The sequence below is a fragment of the Ornithorhynchus anatinus genome, chromosome 4 (genome assembly GCF_004115215.2).
Source record: "Ornithorhynchus anatinus isolate Pmale09 chromosome 4, mOrnAna1.pri.v4, whole genome shotgun sequence".
In the NCBI taxonomy this organism is placed as follows: Eukaryota; Metazoa; Chordata; class Mammalia; order Monotremata; family Ornithorhynchidae; genus Ornithorhynchus; species Ornithorhynchus anatinus.
Genome location: NC_041731.1, coordinates 110,509,246 through 110,534,634, shown reverse-complemented (window position 1 = coordinate 110,534,634; position 25,389 = coordinate 110,509,246). Strand labels below are relative to the sequence as shown.

Here is a 25,389-nt window from a genome sequence, read left to right as displayed (position 1 = left end):
TTCATTCCAAGCACTTAGTACAGTGCTCTGCACATAGTAAGCGCTCAATAAATACTATTGAATGAATGAATGAAAGAGGCTCTAAGCGGTTTCAAGGAAGAGATGAAGAGTTTCTGCCAGAGATTAAGACCACCATAAGACTAGGTCTTCTCTACTCCCGTTAGAATTCCTAGAATCAGAGAGACGGATGACCTCCGAAGACCATCTAGTCTCCATGTCTCTGCACTGACTTGAAGTCAAACTATCCCAGAGAGATTGCTGCCTATTTTGGAAGCAATCAATGGTGCTAGCACCTTACCTGTGTCTACGGTCTTGTATTTTGGGTTGGAAGGAGACACAATCGATTCTATTTATTGCTCTTGATTCTATTTATTGCTATTGTTCTTGTCTGTCCGTCTCCCCCGATTAGACTGTAAGCCCGTCAAAGAGCAGAGACAGTCTCTATCTGTTACCGATTTGTACATTCCAAACGCTTAGTACAGTGCTCTGCACATAGTAAGCGCTCAATAAATACGAATGAATGAATGAATGAATGAATGAATGAAATTTCACCTACCAGTGTGTATGACTATACAGGCCAATGCAGGAGGACCAATAAATTGTACTAATAATAATAATAATAATAATAATGAGACTTGCTAAGCACTTAGTATGTGCAGAGCATTCTGCATACACTTGGCCCAAGGGAAACTACCTGTCTCTCCTGCTAAAATGCAAGCTCCCTGTGGACAGAAACCTGCTCCTTCTTTGTTTTGCAGTTTTCAAGTGTTTGGTACACTGTTGAGCACCCAGTGGGTGCTCAGGAAATACAATTACTATTGGAAAATTACTATTAATTTTTTTGTGATATTTGTTAAGCACTTACTATGTGTCAAACACTGATTGAAACATTGGGGTAGGTATAAGTTTATTAGGTCAGACATAGTCCCTGTCCCTCAGGAGGCTGGCAGTCTAAATAGAAGGGAGAACAGGTATTTAATCCCCATTGTACAATTGAGGGAACTGAAGCACAGAAAAATTAATTGGCTTGCCGAAAGGTCAAACGGCAATCAGGTTGGACACAGTCCCTGTCCCACATGGGGCTCACATTCTTAATCCCCATTTTACAGATAAGGGAACTGAGGCACAGATAAATTGAGTGACTCGGCCAAGGTCACACACAGACAACCACGGTTTCCCCACAAAGGTTATCACTTGCTGGGCTCCCATGTTTGGGTTCACAGTACCTGGTGCTACATTCACTTTACCCTCCTGTCTACATGAAGGCCATCTTGAACTGGTGGATGGTGGGGAATGGAGCCCTTTGAACAGATGGTAAGAAGGAAGAAGGAGGCGAAGTATGGACAGAGTGGACCGCTATCATCTGGAAGTGCTGATTTCCCAGAACAACCAGTTTATTAATGAGAAAATCAGAACAAACAGAGTCCCTCCTTCAATTCCAAAACAGCAAGATCCAAATTTGTAGGAGGTGAACAAATTAAAATACCCACAAAAGGGTATTTTACACAATCTTATGTGGCAATTTCCAGACAGCAATACCAATTTTTGCCTTCAAATACTCAAATACTGATTTTTTGTGGAGGCCAAAATATTCCATTTCCTCTAAAATGAGTCTCTGCATGAACTCTGGCCAGGATGACAAGAGGTTGCAGAAGTAGAAGAAACCATCCCGGCTCCTCCAATTGTCTGCTGTGTGTCCTTGGACAAGTCACTTCAGTTCTCTGTGTCTCAGTTACCTAATCTGTAAAATGGGGAATGAGACTGAGCCCCATGCAGGACAGGGACTGTGTGCGACCTGATTAGCTTCTACTCATCCCAGCACTTAGTACAATGTCTTGCACATATTAAGCGCTTAACAAATACTATTATTATTAGACTCATTTTCAGCGTACAGCAATCTTCTTCTTTCCATTACACCATCCCACCGAGATCTAGCCAGTGACCAACTAGAAATGCCACAAAGACCTATGGAGCAAGTTGGCTCCTTAGAGTAGCTGTAGTTTCCTTCACCTGTATTTGAGAGAATGTGCTGCTGGCCACCCCAACCGCATGATACTGAAGCTATTTTTATTATTAAAGCTATTTTTAATGGTATTTGTTAAAAGCTTTCTACGTGCCAGACACTGTACTAAGCTCTGGGGTAGATACTTAGGTCAGAAACAGTCCCTGTCCCAAATGGGGCTCACAGTCTTAATCCCCATTTTTCAGATGAGGGAACTGAGGCAGAGAAATAAAGTGACTTACTCTAGGTCACGCAGCAGGCAGAAGATAGAGCCAGGATTAAAACCCAGGTCCTCTGAATCCCAGGCCCACTAGGTTATGCGGCAGCGTGGCTCAGTGGAAAGAGCATGGGCTTTGGAGTCAGAGTTCATGGGTTCGAATCCCGGCTCGGCCACTTGTCAGCTGTGTGACTTTGGGCAAGTCACTTAACTTCTCTGTGCCTCAGTTCCCTCATCTGTAAAATGGGGATTAAGACTGTGAGCCCCACGTGGGACAACCTGATTCCCCTATGTCTACCCCAGCGCTTAGAACAGTGCTCGGCACATAGTAAGTGCTTAACAAATACCAACATTATTATTCTCTTAAAGCAGTTCTTAGACCATCAGTTTTTTCTGGCCTGCCAAGTTTTTTGCCAGCTATTCTTTCACCAGGGATGTAGAGACAATGTCTCTGCTGCGAGGGAAACAAGAGATACGATGCTCGTATTTTCCATTTTTATTAAACTGTTCACTTTTTCAAGCTACAACTAAGCTAGACCTCACTGTGGGGTTTCTGCCGGGACGGGAGTTTCCCAGGATTTGTTCCTCCATTCCGCATACACTTGGCCTAAGGGAAACTATATGTCTCTCCTGTTAGAATGCAAGCTCCCTGTGGATAGGAAACCTGCTCCTTCTTTGTTTTGCAGTTTTCAAGTATTTGGTACACTGTTTAGCACCCAGTGGGCGCTCAGTAAATACAATTACCATTGTAAAATTACTACTAATTTTTTTGTGGTATTTGTGGCTCAGTGGAAAGAGCCCCGGCTTGGGAGTCAGCGGTCATGGGTTCGAATTCTGGTTCTGCCGCTTGCCAGCTGTGTGACTGTGGGCAACTCACTTCGATTCCCTATGCCTCAGTTCCCTCATCTGTAAAATGGGGATTAAGACTGTGAGTCCCACGTGGGACAACCTAATGACCCTTTATCTACCCCAGTGCTTAGAACAGTGCTTAGAACCAACATTATTTGTTAAGCGCTTACTATGTGTCAAATTCTGATTGAAACATTGAGGTAGGTATACGTTTATTAGGTCAGATGTAGTCCCTGTCCCTCAGGGGGCTGGCAGTCTAAATAGCAGGGGGAACAGGTATTTAGTTCTCATTTTACAATTGAGGGAACTGAAGCACAGAAAAATTAAGTGGCTTGCCGAAAGGTCAAACAGCAACCAGTTGTCAGACTCAGGATTAGAACCCAGGTCCCCTGACACCCAGGTCCATGCTCTTTCCACGAGGCCGTGCTGCTTCTGTACCATTACTACAGTATTCCTTTGCCTCACTTAATGGCTGAGCACAGTGTGCTGCTGCTCGTGTGGATGTGACCCACGTGACTTTGCCCTGGAATGACCTTTACTTCAGAAGCCTTGGCTGCCACCTTCAATGATCGTCAAAAAGGTCAAGGTCGTAGCTTGCTTGCCCAGCTCCATTAATGCAGAAGGTAAAGAAATGATGGCCGGGCAAATGGTCAATGGTCAAGATGGTCTTTGCTTCATGCGACTCTTTATAGGCCAGTTGGCCTGTCCAGAGCCTGGCTGCAGGTCTGATCCACCCCAAAGCCAGCCCTAACGAAAGGACTACTGCCAGGTTCCTTTTGATGTCAGCCCACCTCTCAGTCTGGAAAATCCTCTTCCTTTGAAAATCGAAATATTCAGCTCCCCACAGGTCACTAGGTAGGGCGTTTCCTCAGTTGACCGTCACCCGGAGAGGAGCTCACCATCAATATCTCTTATCCCTTGGAGTAATAATAATAACAATAAATAGTAAAGTTGGTATTTGTTAGAGCTTACTATGTGCAGAGCACTGTTCTAAGCGCTGGGGTAAATACAGGCTAATCAGGTTGTCCCACGTGAGGCTCACAGTTAATCCTCATTTTACAGATGAGGTAACTGAGGCACAGGGAAGTGACTTGTCCACAGGCACACAGCTGACAAGTGGCAGAACTGGGATTCAAACCCATGACCTCTGACTCCCAAACCTGCGCTCTTTCCACTGAGCCACACTGCTTCTCCGATGAGGGATAGGAACTAGGCCCGATCCAATTATCTGTGAGAAGCAACATGCAGTAGTGGATAGCACACACACAAGGGAGTCAGAAGGTCATGGGTTCTAATCCCAGCACTGCCACTTGTCTGCTGTGTGACCTTGGACAAATGACTTCTCTTCTCTGTGCCTCAGTACCCTCATCTGTAAAATGGGGATTGAGTCTGTGAACCCCATGTGGGACAGGGAATGTGTCAAACCTGATCTGCTTGAATCCACACCAGAACTTAGTACAAAGCCTGGCACACAGTAATTACTTAACAAGTACCACAATTATTATTATGGTACCTACCCCAGCATTTAGTGTAGTGCTTGAAACATAGTAGACTGTAGACCCTAAGCTCACTGTGAGAGGGAATGTATCTGTTAATCGTAGTCTCCCAAGTGCTTAGTACAGTGCTCTTCACACAGTAAGTGCTCAGTAAATACAATTGACTGACTGGCTTAACAAATATTGCCAATATTATTATTGTTGCTATTGTTATTATTATTCTGCACATCCTCAGGCAAGGCCTTGGCCCAGTTGCATTGCTTTCTCAGAACTCAACGCTGGCCAAGAGACTGAGGGTGGGGGATATTGGGAGATTCAGAGACTCTGCCTCTGTAGAGGGAGAGGCTGGGCATCATCGGATAGAATATACATTCTCCTAGGGACTTTGATTCCTAAAAGTCAGTAGTGCAACTGTGAAATTCAAAGAGAGAGGGAAACATCTTCATGGACCTTTCTGCTGGGCTATGTTGCAGAATAGCAAGGTCCAGTGCTGGGGAGGAGTAGATAATGCGCCACTACTAAGAAGAACAAGAAAAAGATGAAGTTGAAGAAGAATGGTGGAACTTATTATGTATTATGTACAGTGCTTAGCACTATACTAAGCACTGGAATGGATGCAGGGTATCAGTCCCTGTCCCCCATATTGGGTAATCTAAGGTGGAGGGAGAAGAGGTATTTAATCCCCATTTTCATATGAGAAAACTAAGATACAGGGAAGGTAAGTGTCTCTTACCAAGATCACACAAAAGGGAGCCGGTAAGGTGTTTAATATTTGTTTTAATGGTATTTGTTAAGTGATTACTTTGTGTCAGGCACTGTTCTAAGCACTGGGGTAGATACAAGTTCTTCAGGTTGGACACAGTTCCCATCCCACGTGGGGCTCAAGGACTTAATATCCATTTTATGGATGAAGTAACTGAGGCTCAGGGAAGTGAAGTGACTTGCCCAAGGTCACACAGCAGACAGGTGGTGGAACCAGAATTAGAACCCAGGTCCTTCTGAGTCCCAGACTCATGCTCTATCCATGCTGCTTTCCAGGATAGAGTCAGGATAGATTCAGTGTTCTCTGGATTTCTTTGGGCATTTGACCCTGGGACTTCAGAAAGTATTGAGGTCCAACCAGTAGGCTTCCTTCTGTGGCCAACATGAGGCTGTGTCACACACAGGAAACTCAAGAATCCTAAATCTGACTCTGCTGGCTCTCTGTGCACCTCTAGGGTAGTCCTTGGCCCACAGTTTCCAGGTCTTCCAAAGGCTGTTATGCAAAAAGTCATAAAATTGACAGCCTTCTGCATAACTGTAGCATTCTTCCTGCTAAAAAAAAAAAGATAAAGATGTATTTTTCCACAGAAATATTTGAGCTAAATTGCCAACACTCATGACTCAGGTGAACCAGTCTTCTCATTCAGACAAGTTCCTGGTACCTTTCCACCCTCTTCTTAATGAGTACAATTGCGAACAAGCCTAAGATCTTCAGTCCAGTGAACTGCTGTAGCAGAAAGCAATCACGGGTCTGATACGTGTGGCTTACTTAGCTCGCTTAGAGTGCCAGAGACAGACAGATGGTGTAGAGTCAGGAATAGTTTGGAGGCAGGAACAGAAAATCCTGCACTTTAATTGAAAACCATAAGTATCTTCTAAGAGAGAAGAAGAGGAGGGTGGAGGCTGTCCATTCAATTTCTCCGGGTAAAGAAATGGTCTGCTCTCTCTTGAATCCTGAAAATCCTCACAACCTGGCAAAAAAAAAAAAAAAATGGATCCTGAAGACTGGGCCATCAGTAATAATAAGAATAAGAATAATTGTGGTATTTGTTAAGTGCTTACTATGTGCCAGGCACTGTACTAAGCACTGGTGGATACAAGCAAATTGGCCTGGAAACAGTCCCTGTGCCATATGCGGCTTACAGTCTCAATCCCCATTTTACAGATGAGGTAACTGAGCCACAGAGAAGTGAAGTGACTTCCCAAAGGTCACACAGAAGACAAGTGGAAGAGATTAGAACCCATGACCTTTTGACTCCCAGACCCATGCTCTATCCTCTATGCCATGCTGCTTCTCAGAAAACTCCTTCTAACCTAGGCCCCATCGCTGAATCCTAGGGTTTGCTATGACAGGTACTTTTCCTCTCGGTGGTATAATTTCTTTCTCAGCAGATAAATTACCCGCTGGGGTGTGAAGTTAATGAGCGGATGCTCATTATGGACTTGGAGCTCTGCAGAGTTGAGTGCTATGTGAATGTAAAGAATCACGAATATTTTGGAGTCTCGGGCTTGCAGCGGTGTAAACAAGAACTTGTTCCTTGAAGTATGTTCTAGTTCCATAGCAATTTTCCAGGGTGGTGTCATCAGATCGTCTCTCAGATAGAAGCAAAAAGCACCCCCAGATAAAGAAAAGTCATGCTGTGGCAGGGAGGAAGAGAATTATATACTGGCCACAGAATAGAAAAGCTGTTAATATCTACAGTACACCATGAGGATTATTCTCTTTAAGTCTATACTCTGTACTCTGAATAATAACTGTAATAATAAGAAGAACAATAACTGTGGTATTTGTTAAGTGTTTATTATGTGCCAAGCACTGTTCTAAGAGCTGGGGTAGATACAAAGTAATCAGGTTGTCCCAGGTGGGGCTCACAGACTTAATCCCCTTTTTAAAGATAAGGTAACTGAAGCACAGAGAAGTGAAATGATTTGCCCAAAGTCACACAGCTGATAAGAGCTTAGTACAGTCCTCTGCACACAATAAGTGCTCAATAAATATGATTGAATGATGTGGCCAAACCGGGATTAGAACCCACAATCTCTGACTCCCAAGCCCCTGCTCTTTCCACTAAGCCTTGTTTCTTCTAATAATGTTAGTATTTGTTAAGCGCTTACTAGGTGCAGAGCACTGTTCTAAGCGCTGGGGTACATACAGGGTAATCAGGATGTCCCACATGAGGCTCACAGTTAATTCCCATTTTATAGATGAGGGAACTGAGGCACAGAGAAGTTAAGTGACTTGCCTACAGTCACACAGTTGACAAGTGGCGGAGCAGGGACTGGAACCCATGACCTCTGACTCCCAAGTCCGGGCTCTTTCCACTGAGCTACGTTGCTTCCCTATGCCCTCTCCCTCCTTCGTTGTGGACAGGGAATGTGTCGGTTTATTGTTACGTTATACTCTCCCAAGCTCTTAGTACTGTGCTCTGCATACAGTGAGCGCTCTAAAATGCGATTGACTAATCTGAGGAGAAATTTTAGGTGGAACCCTCTGGTGCTCAAGAAGCAAAAATATATCAGGTTGCTTAGTCCCTAGAAACCTCCTTGTTCATGAGCCTAAACAAAGCTTCAAATTTTCAAATCAGTGGATATGTTATGCAAAGGGAAATGAGCTCTAGTCCAAATGCATCTCCCCACTGGGGCTACCCATCCTCGGGACCCGCCCTCAAAGTCCTCCAAACTCGGCCGATGGTTTTTGCCCTGGACCGTATATTGATGAGTGTCTGGCCTCTGTTTGCTTAGATTGGTGAGCCACACCTTGTGATCTGCATGGACTGTTCTGTAGACACCAGCACCGGTCATTCTTTCCAGAGGAGTCAAAGCGGCCACCATGACGATGACACCAATGAGACTATCGGCGAGCAAACAGAAACTTTCTACCAAGCCTCAGAACCTTTGATCGCCTATTACGAAAAGAAAACACAATTATGCAAGGTAAATGGCTCGAGTTCTTTCTTCCCTTTGAAGATGCTCTAAGTTGTTTCTTCCCAAGTGGGGAAAGGACATTCTAGCAAAGTCCAGCAAGAGACCCTGGGACAAAACTGCAGACTGCCACTGAGTTAAATTTAAATTAGGTCCTCTCTTTTCTTTCATTTTACCCTTTCCAAAGCCACTGTTCATAGGTCTGCTGGTAACCGCCCTTTCTAACTCTAAGGAAGTGTTAATGATATTTGGCCTCCTTTCCTCAGTTTCCCCAGAGGCAAGTTTACCTAGCAAAAAGAGGAGAGAAGCCACTTTCCCAGGGCAGGAGGCTTGGCTCAGAGGGCCCACGAGTGGCAGCCCCCGGCTCTGTCATCGGGGGTCATGTTTATCACGCTGCATTAACGACATTTGATGCCTCTTCTGCCAACGAGTAAATTGCAGCCTCAACAATCAGCTGCTCAAGTCAGCGCCGGGTGACCAGGCAGAATGCAATGGTAAAAATGGATCTCTAGTCCTCTTCCCCTCTGCCCAAACTTTTAAAAACAGAGCACTCTGGTGAGATTGCCCTGTAATGTCTGCTCTTGCTGTTCCTGGAGAAAATATGGGACTCGTGACTGGAGTATAGCATACATTAGTCAGTCATTCGTACTTATTGAGCACTTGTGTGCAGAACACTGGACTAAGCACTTGGGAGAGTACAATATAACAGTATAACACATTCCCTGCCCACTACAAGCTTACAGTCTAGATGGGGAAGGTTAGAGAGAGGTTAGAGAGGCTTTCTAGCCCTCTCCCCTCCATCGATGGGCTTCTGTCCAATTTTTAAGACTTCAGAAGTCCCCTGACCTTAATAACCCATTCTAGAATCCTCATTCCCTGTTTTGAGAATTAGCCATTACCCCCATTAGCCCCCCTCCTAAATCCTGCTGTCTTTCCGCTGATTTCTTCCCATTTCATCTAAGATCCAGCAACCTATTTTTCTAAAAAGATCAAAACCCTCAGGCACTAACTCCTCAAAGTGCCCTCTTCCCATTTTATTCTTCTTTCTTCCACATTCTTCTTCCTTCCCAATATTCCTTCTGCTTCAGAAGGCTAACCCTTCTACTTGGATTTCAGAATCAATTGAATCACCTTTTATCAGAAGAACATCTTTGCCCCTGCCCTCTTCTCCCTCTCCTGAATCATTGATTGAGATTAAATCCTTCCCTTCTGAAATGCCTCCCTTGGCTCCATCTCATTCAAGCCACTCACTAGTCAATATTCCTTCTCCTTTTCATGTCTTAACTTTAACATGCTTCTCTGTCCTCATCTTCATTTGCTTCCTCCTCAACTTCATCAAATCTGAACTTTACATTCTTTTCCTCTGAAACCACTCTCGCTATAGTTTCCTTTGACTTGGTTCTGGCCAGATTCAATGATCATGTTTCTCTGGACTGGCTTTTCTTGTTTTCTCTGTTGCCTTGGACACCGCTGAGGTCCATTAAGGTTCAAGTCTGATCCTTTTCTCATTTTAAATTCATCTTCAAAGTCCTTCTGAAATAATATCCAATCCACTTAATTACTTCTCCAATCAATCACTAATTTCTCCAGGTTATATCTCTTCACATCAATCAATCAGTGATATTTAGTGTTTACTTTGTGCAGAGCACTGTATTAAGGGTATTTCTTCATTTCTTCTGCACCACCTAACCCTTGGTGATTTCACTTAAATACATACCTTACATATCCGATTAGACTGTGAGCCCATTATTGGGCAGGGATTGTCTCTATCTGTTGCCGAATTGTTCATTCCAAGCGCTTAGTACAGTGCTCTGCACATAGTAAGTGCTCAATAAATACTATTGAATGAATATCTATCACTTGGGCATTCAGTCATGTACCTTGATCGTCATCAGTGGTATTTATTGAGCTGAGCACAGTATTAAGCACTTGAAATAGTACAACAGATGTATCCCCTTCTTCCTCCTGTTAATTTTGGATATGTCTTATCTACCATGCTACACTGTAAACTCCTTGAGGGCTGGGATCACATCTATGTACTCCATTATACTCTCCCACATGCTTAGAACAGTGCTTATCACCCAGAAGGCAATCAATAAATACTACTGATTGAATGCCTTATTGTGTGCAGTGCACTGACACAGATATCAATGCCATTCAGCCCACCTGGAATGCCCTTTTTCACATCCTTTTAGTCAATCCTCAATTTTCTGTCCCTGAAATACACTACTAAAAATACTCCGATTACATGATACCTTCCCAAAATTGAACATCCAAATTCTGCTTACCTAAAATTCTTCCTCCTCGTCCATTCAGAAAATAAAATTGCTTCAAAATCCAGAAGCTGTCCCTTTTTTTAAAATGGTACTGGTTAAGTGCTTACTATGTGCCAGGCACTGTAGTTAGTGCTGCTGGTAGTTACAAGATCATGAGGTTGGGCATGGTCCCTTCCCCACAGTGAGGTTCCCAGTCTAAGTATTTTTTAAATGTCTGCCAACAGACAAGCGTGAGTAATGAAGTTGTATTTTTTGCTCATGCTGCAATACACGGAGCTCACTGCTGCGGGCTTAGAGAAGCCTCTGCTTCATGAACTTAATCCTCCTGCCCAAGCAGCTGGGAGGAAAGCTGGAAGCCAGAAATAGTAAACAAGATAAACAACTTTCCTCACCAATGTGCCAGAGAGATTACAGGTTGAGACCAGTAGGAAGGTAAGAATTATTTACCGGGTCTCCTCCCGTATCTGCAGTTGGTTTGATCTATTTTCTGTTCAGGGGGAAAGAAAATAAATGTGGTTGATTTTAGTTGGGAGAAGTGGCTTTCCCTGTTAGGCTTAACACCATTCACCTGAGCTCCTTGACAGGATTTATCACCACAGGTTTCTCTGAAGCAGTTCTTGCTATATTCTTGCCTTCGGGAGTTGGATTAGCAGCCATTTCTCCCTTCCACAAGGCTCCTGGAATCAAGTCAGAGTCCCTAAAGGTCGCTGCTTCATTTTCCCCTCTCTCTCGGCTGACCTCTTGCTAACTCCCTTCCTCCTGTCTGGAATCCTCTTCCCTTCTCACCAGGCAAACCACTGCTCTCGCCAACTTCAAAGCTCTTCTGAATTCACATCTCCTCAAGGAAGCCTTCTCTGATTAACTGATCAAGTTCTTGCCTTCTACTCCCTCCTATTACCACTTTATCCATCCACTTCACCTAAACACTTGGCTACTCACTCCTCCTTCTCCCCTCCCCATCCCTGCCCTGGTAGCGCTCTATACATATCTTCAAACAACATTGTTCCCATTTACTTGTAATTTATTTTACTCTCTCCTCTACTAGCCTCTAAGCTCCTTGTGGGCAGGGACCTTGACTATCAATTCTACTGTACTGTACTCTCCCACGCCCTCAGGAAGTGGTCAGTGAATAGTAATAATTGGTAGGTTGATACTCAGTCTTGGGTGCAGGCTTCCAGGGCATTGCCCCGGGTCACACAGCAGACAAGTGGTTGAGCCGGGGTTAGAACCCAGGTCTTTCTGACTCCCAGGCTTCTTCTCTATGCCTCCTCTGCTCACTTTACGATCATAGCAAATGCCCTATTGAGTCGGGCTAGAAATGGCATCTAGCATTGGCCCCCACTGAGGCAAGGAAGAATAGTAAACTATTGCCTCTGATTTTTGTCCTTAAGTTATATTGTACTCTCCCAAGCAATTAGTACAGTGTTCCGCATAATGTAAACTCTCAAAAAATATGATTGATGTGAAAGGATGAACTGTCTTATGAATAGGATTAGCTATCCATAGCAGACTTCTTTATCAGGATGTTTGCTAGACTGTAACATCCTCAAAGGCAGGTAGCATGTATACTGATTCTTTTGTACTCTTCCCAGGACTTAATACAATGCTCTGCCCAGAGTAAGTGTTCAATAAATACTACTGATTGATTGACATCACCCAGCTACACTCATCCAATTTCCTCCTTTTCCTAGACCTATAGGGGGGAGTGCCTCAAAAGCATATTTTGCCATGATAATAATAATTGTAGCATTTATTAAGCACTTACTATGTGTGAAACACACTATAAAGCATCAGAATGGATGCAAGGTAATCAGATTGGACACAGTCCCTGTCCCGCGTGGGACCTACAATTTTAGGCTTACAATTTTAAGTAGAAGGAAGAGCAGGTATTGAATCCCCATTTTACAGATGAGTAAACTGAGACGTGGAGAAGTGAAGTGACTGGCCTAGGGTCACACAGCAGGCAAGTGGTAGGACCGGTATTAAAACCCAGGTCTTTTGACTCCCAGGCCTCTGATCTCTCCACTAGGCCATGCTGCTTCTCTGCCATGGTTTTCTTAATGTTTCTGTGACCCTCTAAAGTTTTCTGCACCGCTCTTCACAAACTTTTCACTATTCCTCTGAATTTCTGGGCAAAAGAACCTCTCTTTAAATTTAGCAACTTGCTTTTTTCTGGTATTTGTTAAGCACTAAGTTCCAGGCACTGTACTAAGCTCTGGGGTATAAATAAGGCAATCAGGTTAGACACAGTCCATGTCCCACACGGGGCCCACAGTCTTAATCCCCATTATGAGGTGCTGAAAAATTAAGTGACTTGCCCAAGATCACAAAGCAGGCAAGTGGCAGAGGTGGAATTAGAACCAAAATCCTTCTGAATCCCAGGCCCTTGTTCTATCCACTTCTCCTCACGATGTATACTAGTTTATTTCTTTATTTTAATGGCATTTTGTATGCCAGGTACTATATTAAGCACTGGGGTCTGGTCTTGTCTTATGCTGTCTAGTCACCTTGTCTCCCAAGTATTGACTCCATGGACACATCTCTCCCAGAACGTCCCACCTCCTTCTGCAATCGTTCTGGTAGTGTCTCCAGAGAGTTTCCTTGGTAAAAATATGAAAGTGGTTTGCCATCGCCTTCTTCTGTGTAATAAACTTGAGTCTCCACCCTCGCCTCTCTCCCATCCTGCTGCTGTCCAGGACAGGTGAGTTTTGACTTGTAGCAGATTGCCTGCCACTCGCTAGCCACTGGCCAAGCTAGGAATGGAATGGACAGGCCTCTGCTTGACTCTCCCTCCGGTAGCCGAGACCGGTAGAGTCCCGGAAACTCTCCAGGTGCCATCCTAAGAGGGAAGACACAGGAATTGCATCTAATACATACAGAGAGAGGAAAAGGGGATTAGGCTAAAGCAAATACAAAAGTTTGCACCAACCTAAATATATAGGCCAGTATTCATACACAAACTACCTTCAAGGTACCAAAAAAACTTGCTCAAATACACAAACACATTTCTAAATACAATTACTCATAAGTCAGTAAGTGGAGCACATACCAAAGCAGGAGAAAGAAGCCAGTTCACACGGCCACCAGCCTCCCACAGACCGCAGCGTTCAATCTTCTGCTGTTTACATCGTCCCCAAGCCGAGACTCCCCCGATCAGGAGACAGAACTCCGAACGCTGGCCGTGTCGCTGGGAGGTTTTGCTCGGGGGTGAGTCCAGACTGTAAATTCAATGTGGCCAGGGAATGTGGCCATTACATTGTTGTGATATACTCTCCCAAGCACTTAGTAATGTGCCCTGCCCACAGTAAGCGCTCAATAAATATGATTGATGGATTGGGAGTTCCCCCTAATTCCGATTGCTCTTGGTTAATGACTCACACCTTAAACGTCTTCGCTGACAGCTGGTAGGAGTGTGGTTAGTAATTTTCATCACAAACACAGAGACAAAGAACCAAGTTACCAGGGATTCTGGCTCACGTCTATATCAAAGGAGTAGGTGGGCTAATAGAAAACTTCATGTTCTATTAGCTTAATAGAAGAATGGATTTTCAGGTGACTTTGGGCAAGTTACTTTCATTCATTCATTCGTTCAATTGTATTTACTGAGTGCTTACTGCAAGCAAAGCACTGTACTAAGCGCTTGGGCGAGTACAATGTAACAATAAATAGACACATGCCCTGCCTACAATGAGCTTACAGTCTAGAGAGGGAGACAGACATTAATATAAATAAATGACAGATATGAAAATAAGTGCTGTGGGGCTGGGATGAGGGGATGAATTAAGGGAGCAAGTCAGGGCAACAAAGAAGGGAGTGGGAGAAGAGGAAAGGAGGGCTTAGTCAGGGAAGGCCTCTTGGAAGAGATGTGCCTTCAATAAGGCTTTGAAGGCAGGGAGAGTGCTTAACTTGTCTGTGCCTCAGATATCTGTAAAATGGGGAGTAAGACTGTGACTCCCATATGGGACATGGACTGTGTAAAACTTGATTATTTTGTATCTACCTCCGCCACTTAGTACTGTGCCTAGCTCATAGTAAGTGCTTAACAAATACCTTTAAAAAAAGGGGGGGGGGATTAGAGCAGTGAGGCCTTGGAAAAACCCAGAAGTTGTAATAGGAAATATGTTTTGCAGGTTGCATACTTTAGTGACTTTGCTATGCCGTCCTCTATTCCTCCTCCTCACCCTTAAACAGCCACCAAAACCAATTTGGTGCATACAGTGATTCAGCTCTTTTTTTTAGCATTCTTCCACACAGCAGTATTGAATTTTAATGCCAGAGTTTCTTATAGCACTCTTCTTTTGAGATAAGGCTCCAAAATTTATTTTAGCTTAAACACTTCCTTTCCTCTTCTTCCCAACCATTGAAGTATTTTGCCTGGCTTTACTCATTCAATCATATTTATTAAGCACTTACAGTGTGCAGAGCACTGTCCAAGGGCCTGGGAGAGTACAAACAATATAATAAACAGTGACATTCCCTGCCCACAACAAGCTCACAGTCTAGAGGGGAGGAAAGAGACATCAATACAGCACATACATAAGTGCTGGGGGGCTGATGGGGGGTAGGAGGGGAAGAGCAAAGGAGCATCCATTTCCATTTATCATTAGATAATGGCAGATCTCCCCTGTGTTAGCACCAGATGCATTTTTATTGAAAGAAAACTTAGAAAATTTAATTCACCATCTCTCATTATCATTGGTAATCACTTTTGGGTCTTGGTAAAATACGGATGCACTTTACATGAGTGAGAGCTCCTAGAGATCAGGGATTTTACCTACTAGCTCTACGATATACTCCCCACGTGCTCTAGGCTATAAACTCCTTGTGGGCAGGAACTGTATCGACTCTGTTATACTGTGCTCTCCACTTAGTAATGAAAAATAATAATAATTATGGTATTTGTTTAGCACTATGTGCTAAGCACCGGGATAGATTCAAGGTAATCAGGTTATCCCTGATAGGGCTCACAGTCTTAATCCCCATTTTACAGATGAGATAACTAGGGCACAGAGAAGTGAAGTGACTTGCCCAAGGTCACACAGCAGACATGCAGTGGAGTCAGGATTAGAACCCACATCCTCTGACTACCAAGCCCGAACTGTTGCCACTAGGCCATGCTGCTTCTCCAGTACAGGACTCTGAACACGGTCTTGTTTTATGCCGTCGCGTCGTCTCCGACCCATGACGACACCACGGACACGTCTCTCCCAGAACGCCTCGCTCGCCATCTGCAATCGTTCTGGGAGTGGAGCCACAGAGTTTTCTTGGTAAAACTATGGAAGTGGTTTTCCATTGCCTTCTTCTGCAGAATAACTTCAGTCTCCGCCCTCCTGCACAAGGTAGCGCTCAATAAATACCACTGACTGATCGCTTGTTATGCTGTTCTGCACACAGTAAGCCCTCAGTAAATACTAACAACTGATTTCTGGAACCCAATCAGACTGCTAACCAGGTTATAGCAGTATATGGGGTGATCGGCAATCACGGGGGCAATTCAAGCTTAAATCAAAATGGCAGCAGTCTCTTTGGAGACGTGCTGGTCAACAGCCAACTCAAACATGGAAGACCTTTAGAGATTGGGTGTCAGTGCCTGACACAGCCCCAGGACTCATTGCTTAGTAAAGGCAACGCAGAAAAGCAGTGTGGCCTTGTGGAAATGGCACGGGCCTAGGAGTCAGAAGACCACGGTTCTAATTCCGACTCTACCCCTTGCCTGCTGTGCGACCTTGGGCCTCAGTTTCTTCATCGGTAAAATGGGGTTCGATACCTGTTCATCCTCCTACTTAGAATGTTGATCCCCATTTGAGACAGGAACCGTGACTGACAATAAGTGCTGAAAAATACAATTATTAGTAGAAAATCAGGACCAGAGCTCAAAAGGAAACTCAGGCACCTACACTGTACACCTGTCTGCTTCCTGCCAAAGGTTTGGAAAGCGAAACCAAGATGTCTGACCTCGAATAATAAGGGCAATAAAGGGAATAATAATAATAATTAAGGTATTTGTTAATAATAATAATGTTGGTACTTGTTAAGCACTTACTATGTGCAGAGCACTGTTCTAAGCACTGGGGAGATAGAGGGTAATCAGGTGGTCCCACGTGAGGCTCACAGTCTTCATTCCCATTTTACAGATGAGGGAACTGAGGCACAGAGAAGTGAAGTGACTTGCCCACAGTCACACAGCTGACAAGTGGCAGAGCCGGGATTCGAACTCATGACCTCTGACTCCCAAGCCCGGCCTCTTTCCACTGAGCCATGCTGCGACTCTTGTTAAGCACTTACTTTATGCCAGGCACCGTATTAAGCGCTGGGGTGGACACAAGCAAATCGGGTTGGTCCCATGTGGGGCTCACAGTCTCAATCCCCATTTTACAGACGAGGTAACTTAGGCCCAGAGAAGTGAAGTGATTTGCCCAAGGTCACACAGCAAAGTGGTGGAGCCGGGATTAGAACCCATGATCTCTGCCTCCCAGGCCCGTGCTCTATCCGCTACACCAAAGGAAGAGACACTTCTTCACAAAGAGCAGGCTGCATATTTTGTAGACGCAACAGACCCCTGGAATTCGAGCTCAAGGCCGTGGCCCCCCCTTGAAGACATCCACAGTGACCCATGTTGGGAAGCCTTAGGTTAACTTTACGTCCCTTATCTCCAACTTCAACCTAATCGGCACAGTCGGCTCCTCTAACACCAATCTACTCTCAGTACCTTGATCTCATCTATCCTGCCGCCCACTCCCTCAGCTTTGACAGTCCACCACTCTCCCCACCTTCAAAGCCTTCCTAAAATCACACCTCCTCCAAGGAGCCTTCCCCACCAACCCTCCCCTGTCACCTATGAACTTGGCTGACAATTACTCTCCCTGCCTTCAAAGCTTTATTGACTTCACATCTTCTGCAAGAGGCCGACCCGACTAAGCCTCTCTTTCCTCTTCTCCCACTCTCTTCTGCCTCACCTTGACTTGCTCCCTTCATTCTTCCCCCAGCCCAGCCCCACAGAACTTATTCTCATACCTGTAAGTTATTTATTTATATTAATGTCGGTCTCCACCTCTAGACCGTAAGCTCACTGTGGCCAGTGAATGTGCCTATTATACTGTTGTACTCTTCCAAGTGCTTAGTACGATGCTGTGCACACAGGAAGCCGCCAATAAACAAGATTGCCGGACTACCCTTTAATTTTGATGTCCCGAGCCCCACAGAACTTGTGTGCATATCCTTATATTCTATTATTTTGCCTGTCCGTCATTTATTTTAAATCTGTCTCCCCATATAGACTTATCAGCTCTTGGAGTGGCAGGATTGTGCCTTCCAACTCTATTATATTGTTCTTTCTCAGCACTTAGGACAGGTGCTCCCCACAAAGTAAGCACTCCATAAGTATGTCTGCTTGATTAGCTAAAGGAGTATCGGAGAGCAGGAAATCTGACAAGAATAAACCCACCTTTCCTACCAGTACTTCCAAAATAAGTGAAGGAAAGCAGGAACTAAAGGTGACACTCCAACTCGGTCACACCCTCGATCTCGTCATCTCCTACCGCTGCACTATCTCCTCACTCACCAACTCTGAAATCCCTCTCTCTGACCATAACCTTCTCACCTGCCTCATCTCTCACACTCCCTCCCCCTGCAAATCTTCGCTACTGCCCCACAGAGACCTCCGCTCTCTCGATCCCATCCGTCTTTCCAATAGCATCTCGCCTCACCTTGCCGCCCTGTCCTCTCTTCCCACTCTCGACGAGCGGGTCTCCGCTCTCAACTCCACCCTCTCTACTCATCTCGACTCTCTCGCCCCCCTTTCCCTCCGCCGCTCTCGCTCCACTAACCCACAGCCCTGGATCACCTCCTCCGTCCGCCTCCTACGCTCCTATGCTCGAGCTGCTGAGCGCTGCTGGCGAAAGTCCAAGCACCAAGCCGACCTCACACACTTCAAATTTATCCTTTCCTGCCTTAACTCTGCCCTCTCCTCCGCCAGGCAAAGCTTCTTCTCCTCCCTCATCGACACCCATGCCCGTCACCCCCGCCGATTGTTCCGGACCTTTAACTCTCTCCTCAGGCCCCCTGTTCCTCCCCCTCCCCCATCTCTCACCCCTAATGATCTGGCCACCTATTTCCTCACGAAAATCAACACGATCAGGTCTGAGCTCCCCAAAGTCACCCCTCCGCCTCTCCCCTCCCCCCCCAACAACCCCCTCCCCTACTTTCCCATCCTTCCCTGCAGTATCCTCAGAGGAGATCTCCTCCCTCCTCGCAAGTGCCACCCCCTCCACCTGCGCCTTGGACCCCATTCCCTCTCACCTTCTTAAAACCATCGCCCCTGCCCTCCTCCCTTCCTTAACTTCTATTTTTAACCACTCAATCTCCAAGGGCTCCTTCCCCTCTGCCTTCAAACATGCCCACGTCTCCCCCAACAAACCCGCTCTTGACCCCACTTCCCCCTCCAGTTATCGTCCTATCTCCCTACTACCCTTCCTTTCCAAAATCGTAGAACGAGTCGTCTACAATCGATGCCTAGAATTCCTTAACTCCCATTCTCTCCTAGACCCCCTCCAATCTGGCTTCCGTCCCCTCCACTCTACCGAGACTGCTCTCTCTAAGGTCACCCATGACCTCCTTCTTGCCAAATCCAATGGCTCCTACTCCATTCTGATCCTCCTTGACCTCTCTGCTGCCTTTGACACTGTCGACCATCCCCTCCTCCTCCATACCTTATCTCACCTTGGCTTCACGGACTCTGTCCTCTCCTGGTTCTCCTCTTACCTCTCTGGCCAATCATTCTCGGTCTCCTACGCTGGAGCCTCCTCCCCCTCCCATCCTTTAACTGTTGGAGTTCCTCAAGGGTCAGTTCTTGGCCCTCTTCTGTTCTCCATTTACACTCACTCCCTCGGTGAACTCATCCGCTCTCACGGCTTTGACTACCATCTCTACGCAGATGACACGCAGATCTACATCTCCGCCCCGTCCTCTCCCCCTCCCTTCAGGCTCGCATCTCCTCCCGCCTCCGGGACGTCTCCACCTGGATGTCGGCCCGCCACCTAAAACTCAACATGAGCAAGACTGAGCTCCTCATCTTCCCTCCCAAGCCCGGTCCGCTCCCAGACTTCTCCGTCACCGTGGATGGCACGACCATCCTTCCCGTCCCGCAGGCCCGCAATCTCGGTGTCATCCTTGACTCGTCCCTCTCGTTCACCCCACACATCCTATCCGTTACCAAGACCTGCCGGTTTCACCTCTACAATATCGCCAAGATCCGCCCTTTCCTCTCCACCCAAACGGCTACCTTACTATTACGGGCTCTCGTTATATCCCGGCTAGACTACTGTGTCAGCCTTCTCTCTGACCTCCCTTCCTCCTCTCTCGCCCCGCTCCGGTCTATTCTTCACTCCGCTGCCCGGCTCATCTTCCTGCAGAAACGATCTGGGCATGTCACTCCCCTTCTTAAACAACTCCAGTGGTTGCCTATCGACCTCCGCTCCAAACAAAAACTCCTCACTCTAGGCTTCAAGGCTCTCCATCACCTTGCCCCTTCCTACCTCTCCTCCCTTCTCTCTTTCTACCGCCCACCCCGCACGCTCCGCTCCTCTGCCGCCCACCTCCTCGCCGTCCCCCGTTCGCGCCTATCCCGCCGTCGACCCCTGGCCCACGTCCTGCCGCGGTCCTGGAACGCCCTCCCTCCTCACCTCCGCCAAACTGATTCTCTTTCCCTCTTCAAAACCTTACTTAAAAATCACCTCCTCCAAGAGGCCTTCCCAGACTGAGCTCCTCTTCCCCCTCTACTCCCTCTGCCATCCCCCCTTTACCTCTCCGCAGCTAAAGCCTCATTTTCCCCTTTTCCCTCTGCTCCTCCACCTCTCCCTTCCCATCCCCACAGCACTGTACTCGTCCGCTCAACTGTATATATTTTTGTTACCCTATTTATTTTGTTAATGAATTGTACATCGCCTTGATTCTATTTAGTTGCCATTGTTTTTACGAGATGTTCTTCCCCTTGACGCTGTTTAGTGCCATTGTTCTTGTCTGTCCGTCTCCCCCGATTAGACTGTAAGCCCGTCAAACGGCAGGGACTGTCTCTATCTGTTGCCGACTTGTTCATCCTAAGCGCTTAGTACAGTGCTCTGCACATAGTAAGCGCTCAATAAATACTATTGAATGAACTAGCAATCCTAAAAGGGTGGGGACACATTAGCAAGGATAGAGATAGAAAAATGGAGATCAGAAGAGTTAAACAGAGAGGTCTTTTATCCTGAGACTGTGCATAAAATGAACCACTTGTCTCCTTAACCAAGGAAAGGTAGAGAACCCAGTGGTGTGACTTGTGTTTTTCAGCATCCGGGGTGAATTTTTGGGCTGCAATAATGGAACTGCCTCATCCTGTCCCAGCCCTTGGAGTTCAAAATGTGAGCTTCCCAGGAGCCCTAACATAAAATAATAATGATGTTGGTATTTGTTAAGTGCTTATTATGTGCAGAGCACTGTTCTAAGCACTGGGGTAGATACAAAGTAATCAGGTTGTCCCATGTTAGGCTCACAGTCTTAATCCCCATTTTACAGATGAGGTAACTGAGGCACAGAGAAGTTAAATGACTTGCCCACAGTCACATAGCTGACAAGTGTTTGAGCAGGGATTCGAACCCACGCCCTCTGACTCCCAAGCCTGTGCTCTTTCCACTGAGCCACGCTGCTTCTCAATAATAATGTTGGTATGGGTTAAGCACTTACCATGTAACAAATACCAACATTATTATTACTTGTTAAAAGCTTACTATGTTCCAGGCACTGTTCTAAGCAATGGGGTAGAGACAAGATAAGGTTGGACGCAGTCCCTGTCCCTGTCCCACAAAGAGCTCAGTCCTAATCCCCATTTCACATATGGAGGAAGTGAGGTACAGAGAAGTTAAGTGACTTGCCCACGGTCACACAGCAGACCAGTGACAGAGCCAGGATTAGAACCCATACCTCCTGATTCCCAGGCCTGTGCTCTATCCATTATGCCATGCTTGTATCTATTCCAGCGCTTAGAACTGTGCTTGGCACATAGTGTTTAACAAATACCACAATTATTATTATTAACTGTGGATGTAGACGTAACTAACCTGCTCTCCCATTCACTTCTTCTTAGCTTCCATCCTTCCCAATTTCTGTAGATCATCCTTCTTTCCTCAGAGCCTCCCATTCTATAATTTGTCTTATTTGACCATTCTGTTCCTGGGCAAAACATTTTACAGCCATTTGTCCCTGCCATTTTCACAGTCTTGAAACAATACATTCTCATTTTTACTTCTTTCCCTTACACCCTCCCAAGAGCACCTCAATGCCAACTTTTGCCTCGGGTTTCTCTTGAGGCCTCTGCACATACTTGTTAGTAGCATCCTTGGTCTCCCGACTCCCCAACCAAGACCGTTCCAGTTCTACTAGTGGAAACCAGTGGAAGACGGGTGAGATGGCCGGCACGGTTTGCTGTGGAAACCAAGGGATCGCAGGTCATGGGTTCGAATCTCAGCTCTGCCGCTTGTCAGCTGTGTGACTTTGGGCAAGTCACTTAACTTCTCTGTGCCTCAGTTACCTCATCTGTAAAATGGGGATTAAGACTGAGCGCCTCATGTGGGACAACCTGATTACCCTGTAACTGGTGTGGTCGCGGCCAGCCCCGCTCCTGGAGCTAATCCATTTTCATCACTTGTTCAAGGGCCTATATTTCTGCACCATGTAAAACTCCTCCTTTTGTTCTTTCCTTTTATATTTGCTAGATAAATACAGAAGGAACTCCAGAAGATACCTTTCTTCAAGTCTGTTCAGCTATCGACTCTGTTTTCTGAAGGAAAAAAAGCGGGGGCTAAAGGAAGATGGGAGAATCCGGATTTTATTCAGCCTTCAATGAAAATAATGTATGTATAAGAAGTTAAATCATTCTTGTGGCCATGACTGTCCTGATAACAGTGCTGTATTGAAAGGTATCTGGAATTTGTGCATGTTGAATTTGGTGTTCTAAAAATTTCTCTTTACCTGCGCACACACATGAAAATACAATCGTATCTTGTTGGTCACTTCATTTTCACGTCAGAGATTTAAAGCCAGCATGCCGAGCAGCAATTCCAGCCCTTGTTTTCAGATGTGTCAGAGTCAGCAGTCATCTCCTTCAGTTTATTCAAGTGAGCCGCAGTCACAGAGCACAGAATGCACTACGGGACTTCCACATTGACACCTTATCCACCGGGGCTGCAGATTCAGTCTCACGTAACCTTTAGTTCCTACCGGTCATTTGCGGGCAAATCTTTAGCCGTCCTTTAGAATGGCTGGACCCGTTCTGTGGTCTTTGGTTTCAGGTCAGATCCCACCCTTGAACTTTTGTACCTCCGGGAAGCAGCAGAACACAATCACAAGGCCTGACAGATACACAAATGCAAATACACACAGAGGAATGGAAAGGATGATCTAGTTTTTGCAGAGAGAACAGGGTAATTGTGGAAAACCTCCTTTGCTTCCATGAATACGGCCACCGGTGCATTTGACGGGAATTGGAGTGGGGTTTCATTTGGTCATGCTGCCTACGAAAGAGATGAATGGGGTTAAACTCGTACCTCAATTGCTCTCTCTTGGAGAGAGAAAAGTTCCCCGTTTAAAAAAGACTATAAAAATGAGGAAACAACAGTCAACATACATTAGCCGTATTTCAATTTATAATTTGAAATTTAAATCATTTAGTTTTATCACAAGGAAACACAAATACCGAAACGTATGAAGCAAAAGAGAGAGGGAAGAGGAAAACATCAGGGAAAAGAGCTTAACTGAGTTGTACTTACTGACCCTTTTCCCAAGTGCTTGCACACAAGTAGGTAAAAACACATTTTCCTTGCATTGGTGACCAGAACTCATCTTTCTTGTGTTTTTACTCGTAGCTCAATTAAGCTTATTTGATATCCAACTGCAACTTCTCCCAGACCCCAAAAGTCCAGCATTTTCTTTTGCATGATTTATCTTTTTGTCCAAAGTTGAACTAATAAGGATCAAGTTGAACTACTAAGATTTGTATTTTTAAATCTACCTTTCTTGTAATGACTATATTCGACTAATAAAAACTCTTACTACATGTTATCCATTTATTGTGATTTGCGTTATGTGGGTTTAATGGGCACCAGCGGTTTGGCCAGTAGACAAATGCTTCACGCTCACAAGAGGTATGATGTGTGTCACCTACATTTTCTTGTCCTTAAGGATTTACACTCAGTTAAAAATAATCCAAAATTTACCTCTACTCACTTATTTACTTTGACCACTCTAGTTGTAAATAGGCTTATATTTGTCTCCCCCCTTAGAGTGTAAGCTCCTTGTGGGCAAAGAACAGGTCACTTTTTAAAAATATTTGTTAAGCACTTACGATGTGTCAAGCACTGGGGTAGATACGAAGTAATCGGGTTGGACACAATCTCTGTCCCACATGAGGCACATAGTATAAGTAGGAGGGAGAACATATACTGATGGAGGCACAGAGTAACCGTGTGACTTGCCCAAAGTCATTCAGCAGGCAAGTGATGGAGCCAGGATTAGAACCCAGCTCCTTTGACTCCCAGGACCAGCCTCTTTCCACTAGGCCATGCTGCTTTCCTTCTTTATACTCTATTTCCCAAGTGCCTAATACAACACATTACACCAAGTGGGTGCTCAATAACTGCTACTGTTGCTATTACTGTTGAGAAGCAGCGTGGCTCAGTGGAAAGGGGCTGGGCTTGGGAGTCAGAGGTCATGGGTTCTAATCCCAGCTCTGCCACTTGTCAGCCGGGTGATTGTGGACAAGTCACTGCACTTCTCCATGCCTCAGTTACCTCATCTGCAAAATGGGGATTAAGACTGTCAGCCCCACATGGGACAACGTGATCACCTTGTATCCCCCCCAGGGCTTAGAACAGTGCTTTGCACATAGTAAGTGCTTAACAAATGCCATTATTATTATTATTACTATTCAGAACCAGTTTGGAGGTAGATGGAAGTAACTCTTAACTGTGAACATTTTACAGACTCGGTTACCTCATCTCTAAAATGGGGATTAAGTCTGTGAGCCCCAAGTGGGACATATACTTTTAACCTGATTAGCTCATATTAACCCCAGTGCTTAGTACACTGCCTGGATCACACAACACATAAGAGACAAGTGGCAGAGCCAGAATTAGAACCCAGGTCCTTCTGACTTCCAGGCCTGTGGCTCTATCCACTAGGCTACACTGCTTGACCTAATTAGTAAGTGTCTAATACAATAATAATGATAATCCTGTTAAAAAAACCCTCCCAGATTACTTATGCGTTGTTTGCTTTGCAAAAGAAAAACAACATGTTATTTATTACAGTGTCATCAAATGTCTTCTTTCTTCCACCTGGCTGGGCCTCATGGGTTGTTTCCCACTTAAGATCTAATGAGCTCGTTAACCCCCCAAAATACAACTGCATTGCATGACCGTTAAAATCCAGTTTCTTCTACTCCTTTTTTTGGCAAGTCCTCCATCAACATATTAAATGTTATTTCATTACAATGGAATCACTTTAATTTTCAGTAGCGACAGTCATTCGGCGCTGCCAATCCAAATTAAAGCGGCAGCATGGCCTCGTGGAAAGAGCAAGGGCCTGGGCTCCAACATTAGCTCTGCCATGTACCTGCTGGGTGATCTTGGGCAAGTCACTTCACTGTGCCTTCAGTTACCTCATCTGTAAAACTGAGAGTAAGACTGAGCCCACGTGGGACATGGACTGATTAGTTTGTATCTACCCCAGCGCTTAGTACAGTGCCTGGCACATAGAAAGTACTTAAATATTAAAAAAATGAGGGGTGCTGAATATTCATCCAGTTCTCCTCTAACATGGGTCTGTATTCTTGCA

General features: G+C 45.4%; 1 protein-coding gene and 1 non-coding gene across 2 annotated transcripts in view; one reads left to right on the top strand and one right to left on the bottom strand.

Moving 5' to 3' along the window:
• Positions 1-23,616, top strand: part of AK5 (adenylate kinase 5) — a 291,825-nt gene extending 268,209 nt beyond the window's left edge. The window contains exons 13-14 of the mRNA XM_029063973.2: positions 8,069-8,260; positions 22,272-23,616. Coding sequence (XP_028919806.1) covers positions 8,069-8,260; positions 22,272-22,340 — 261 coding nt within the window. The 3' untranslated portion in view covers positions 22,341-23,616. The remainder of the gene's footprint in view (positions 1-8,068; positions 8,261-22,271) is intronic.
• On the bottom strand, positions 13,236-13,373 carry LOC114811608. The gene has a single exon (XR_003759304.1). It is a non-coding gene; the product is annotated as a small nucleolar RNA SNORA7 (small nucleolar RNA).
• Positions 23,617-25,389: the final 1,773 nt, after the last annotated feature.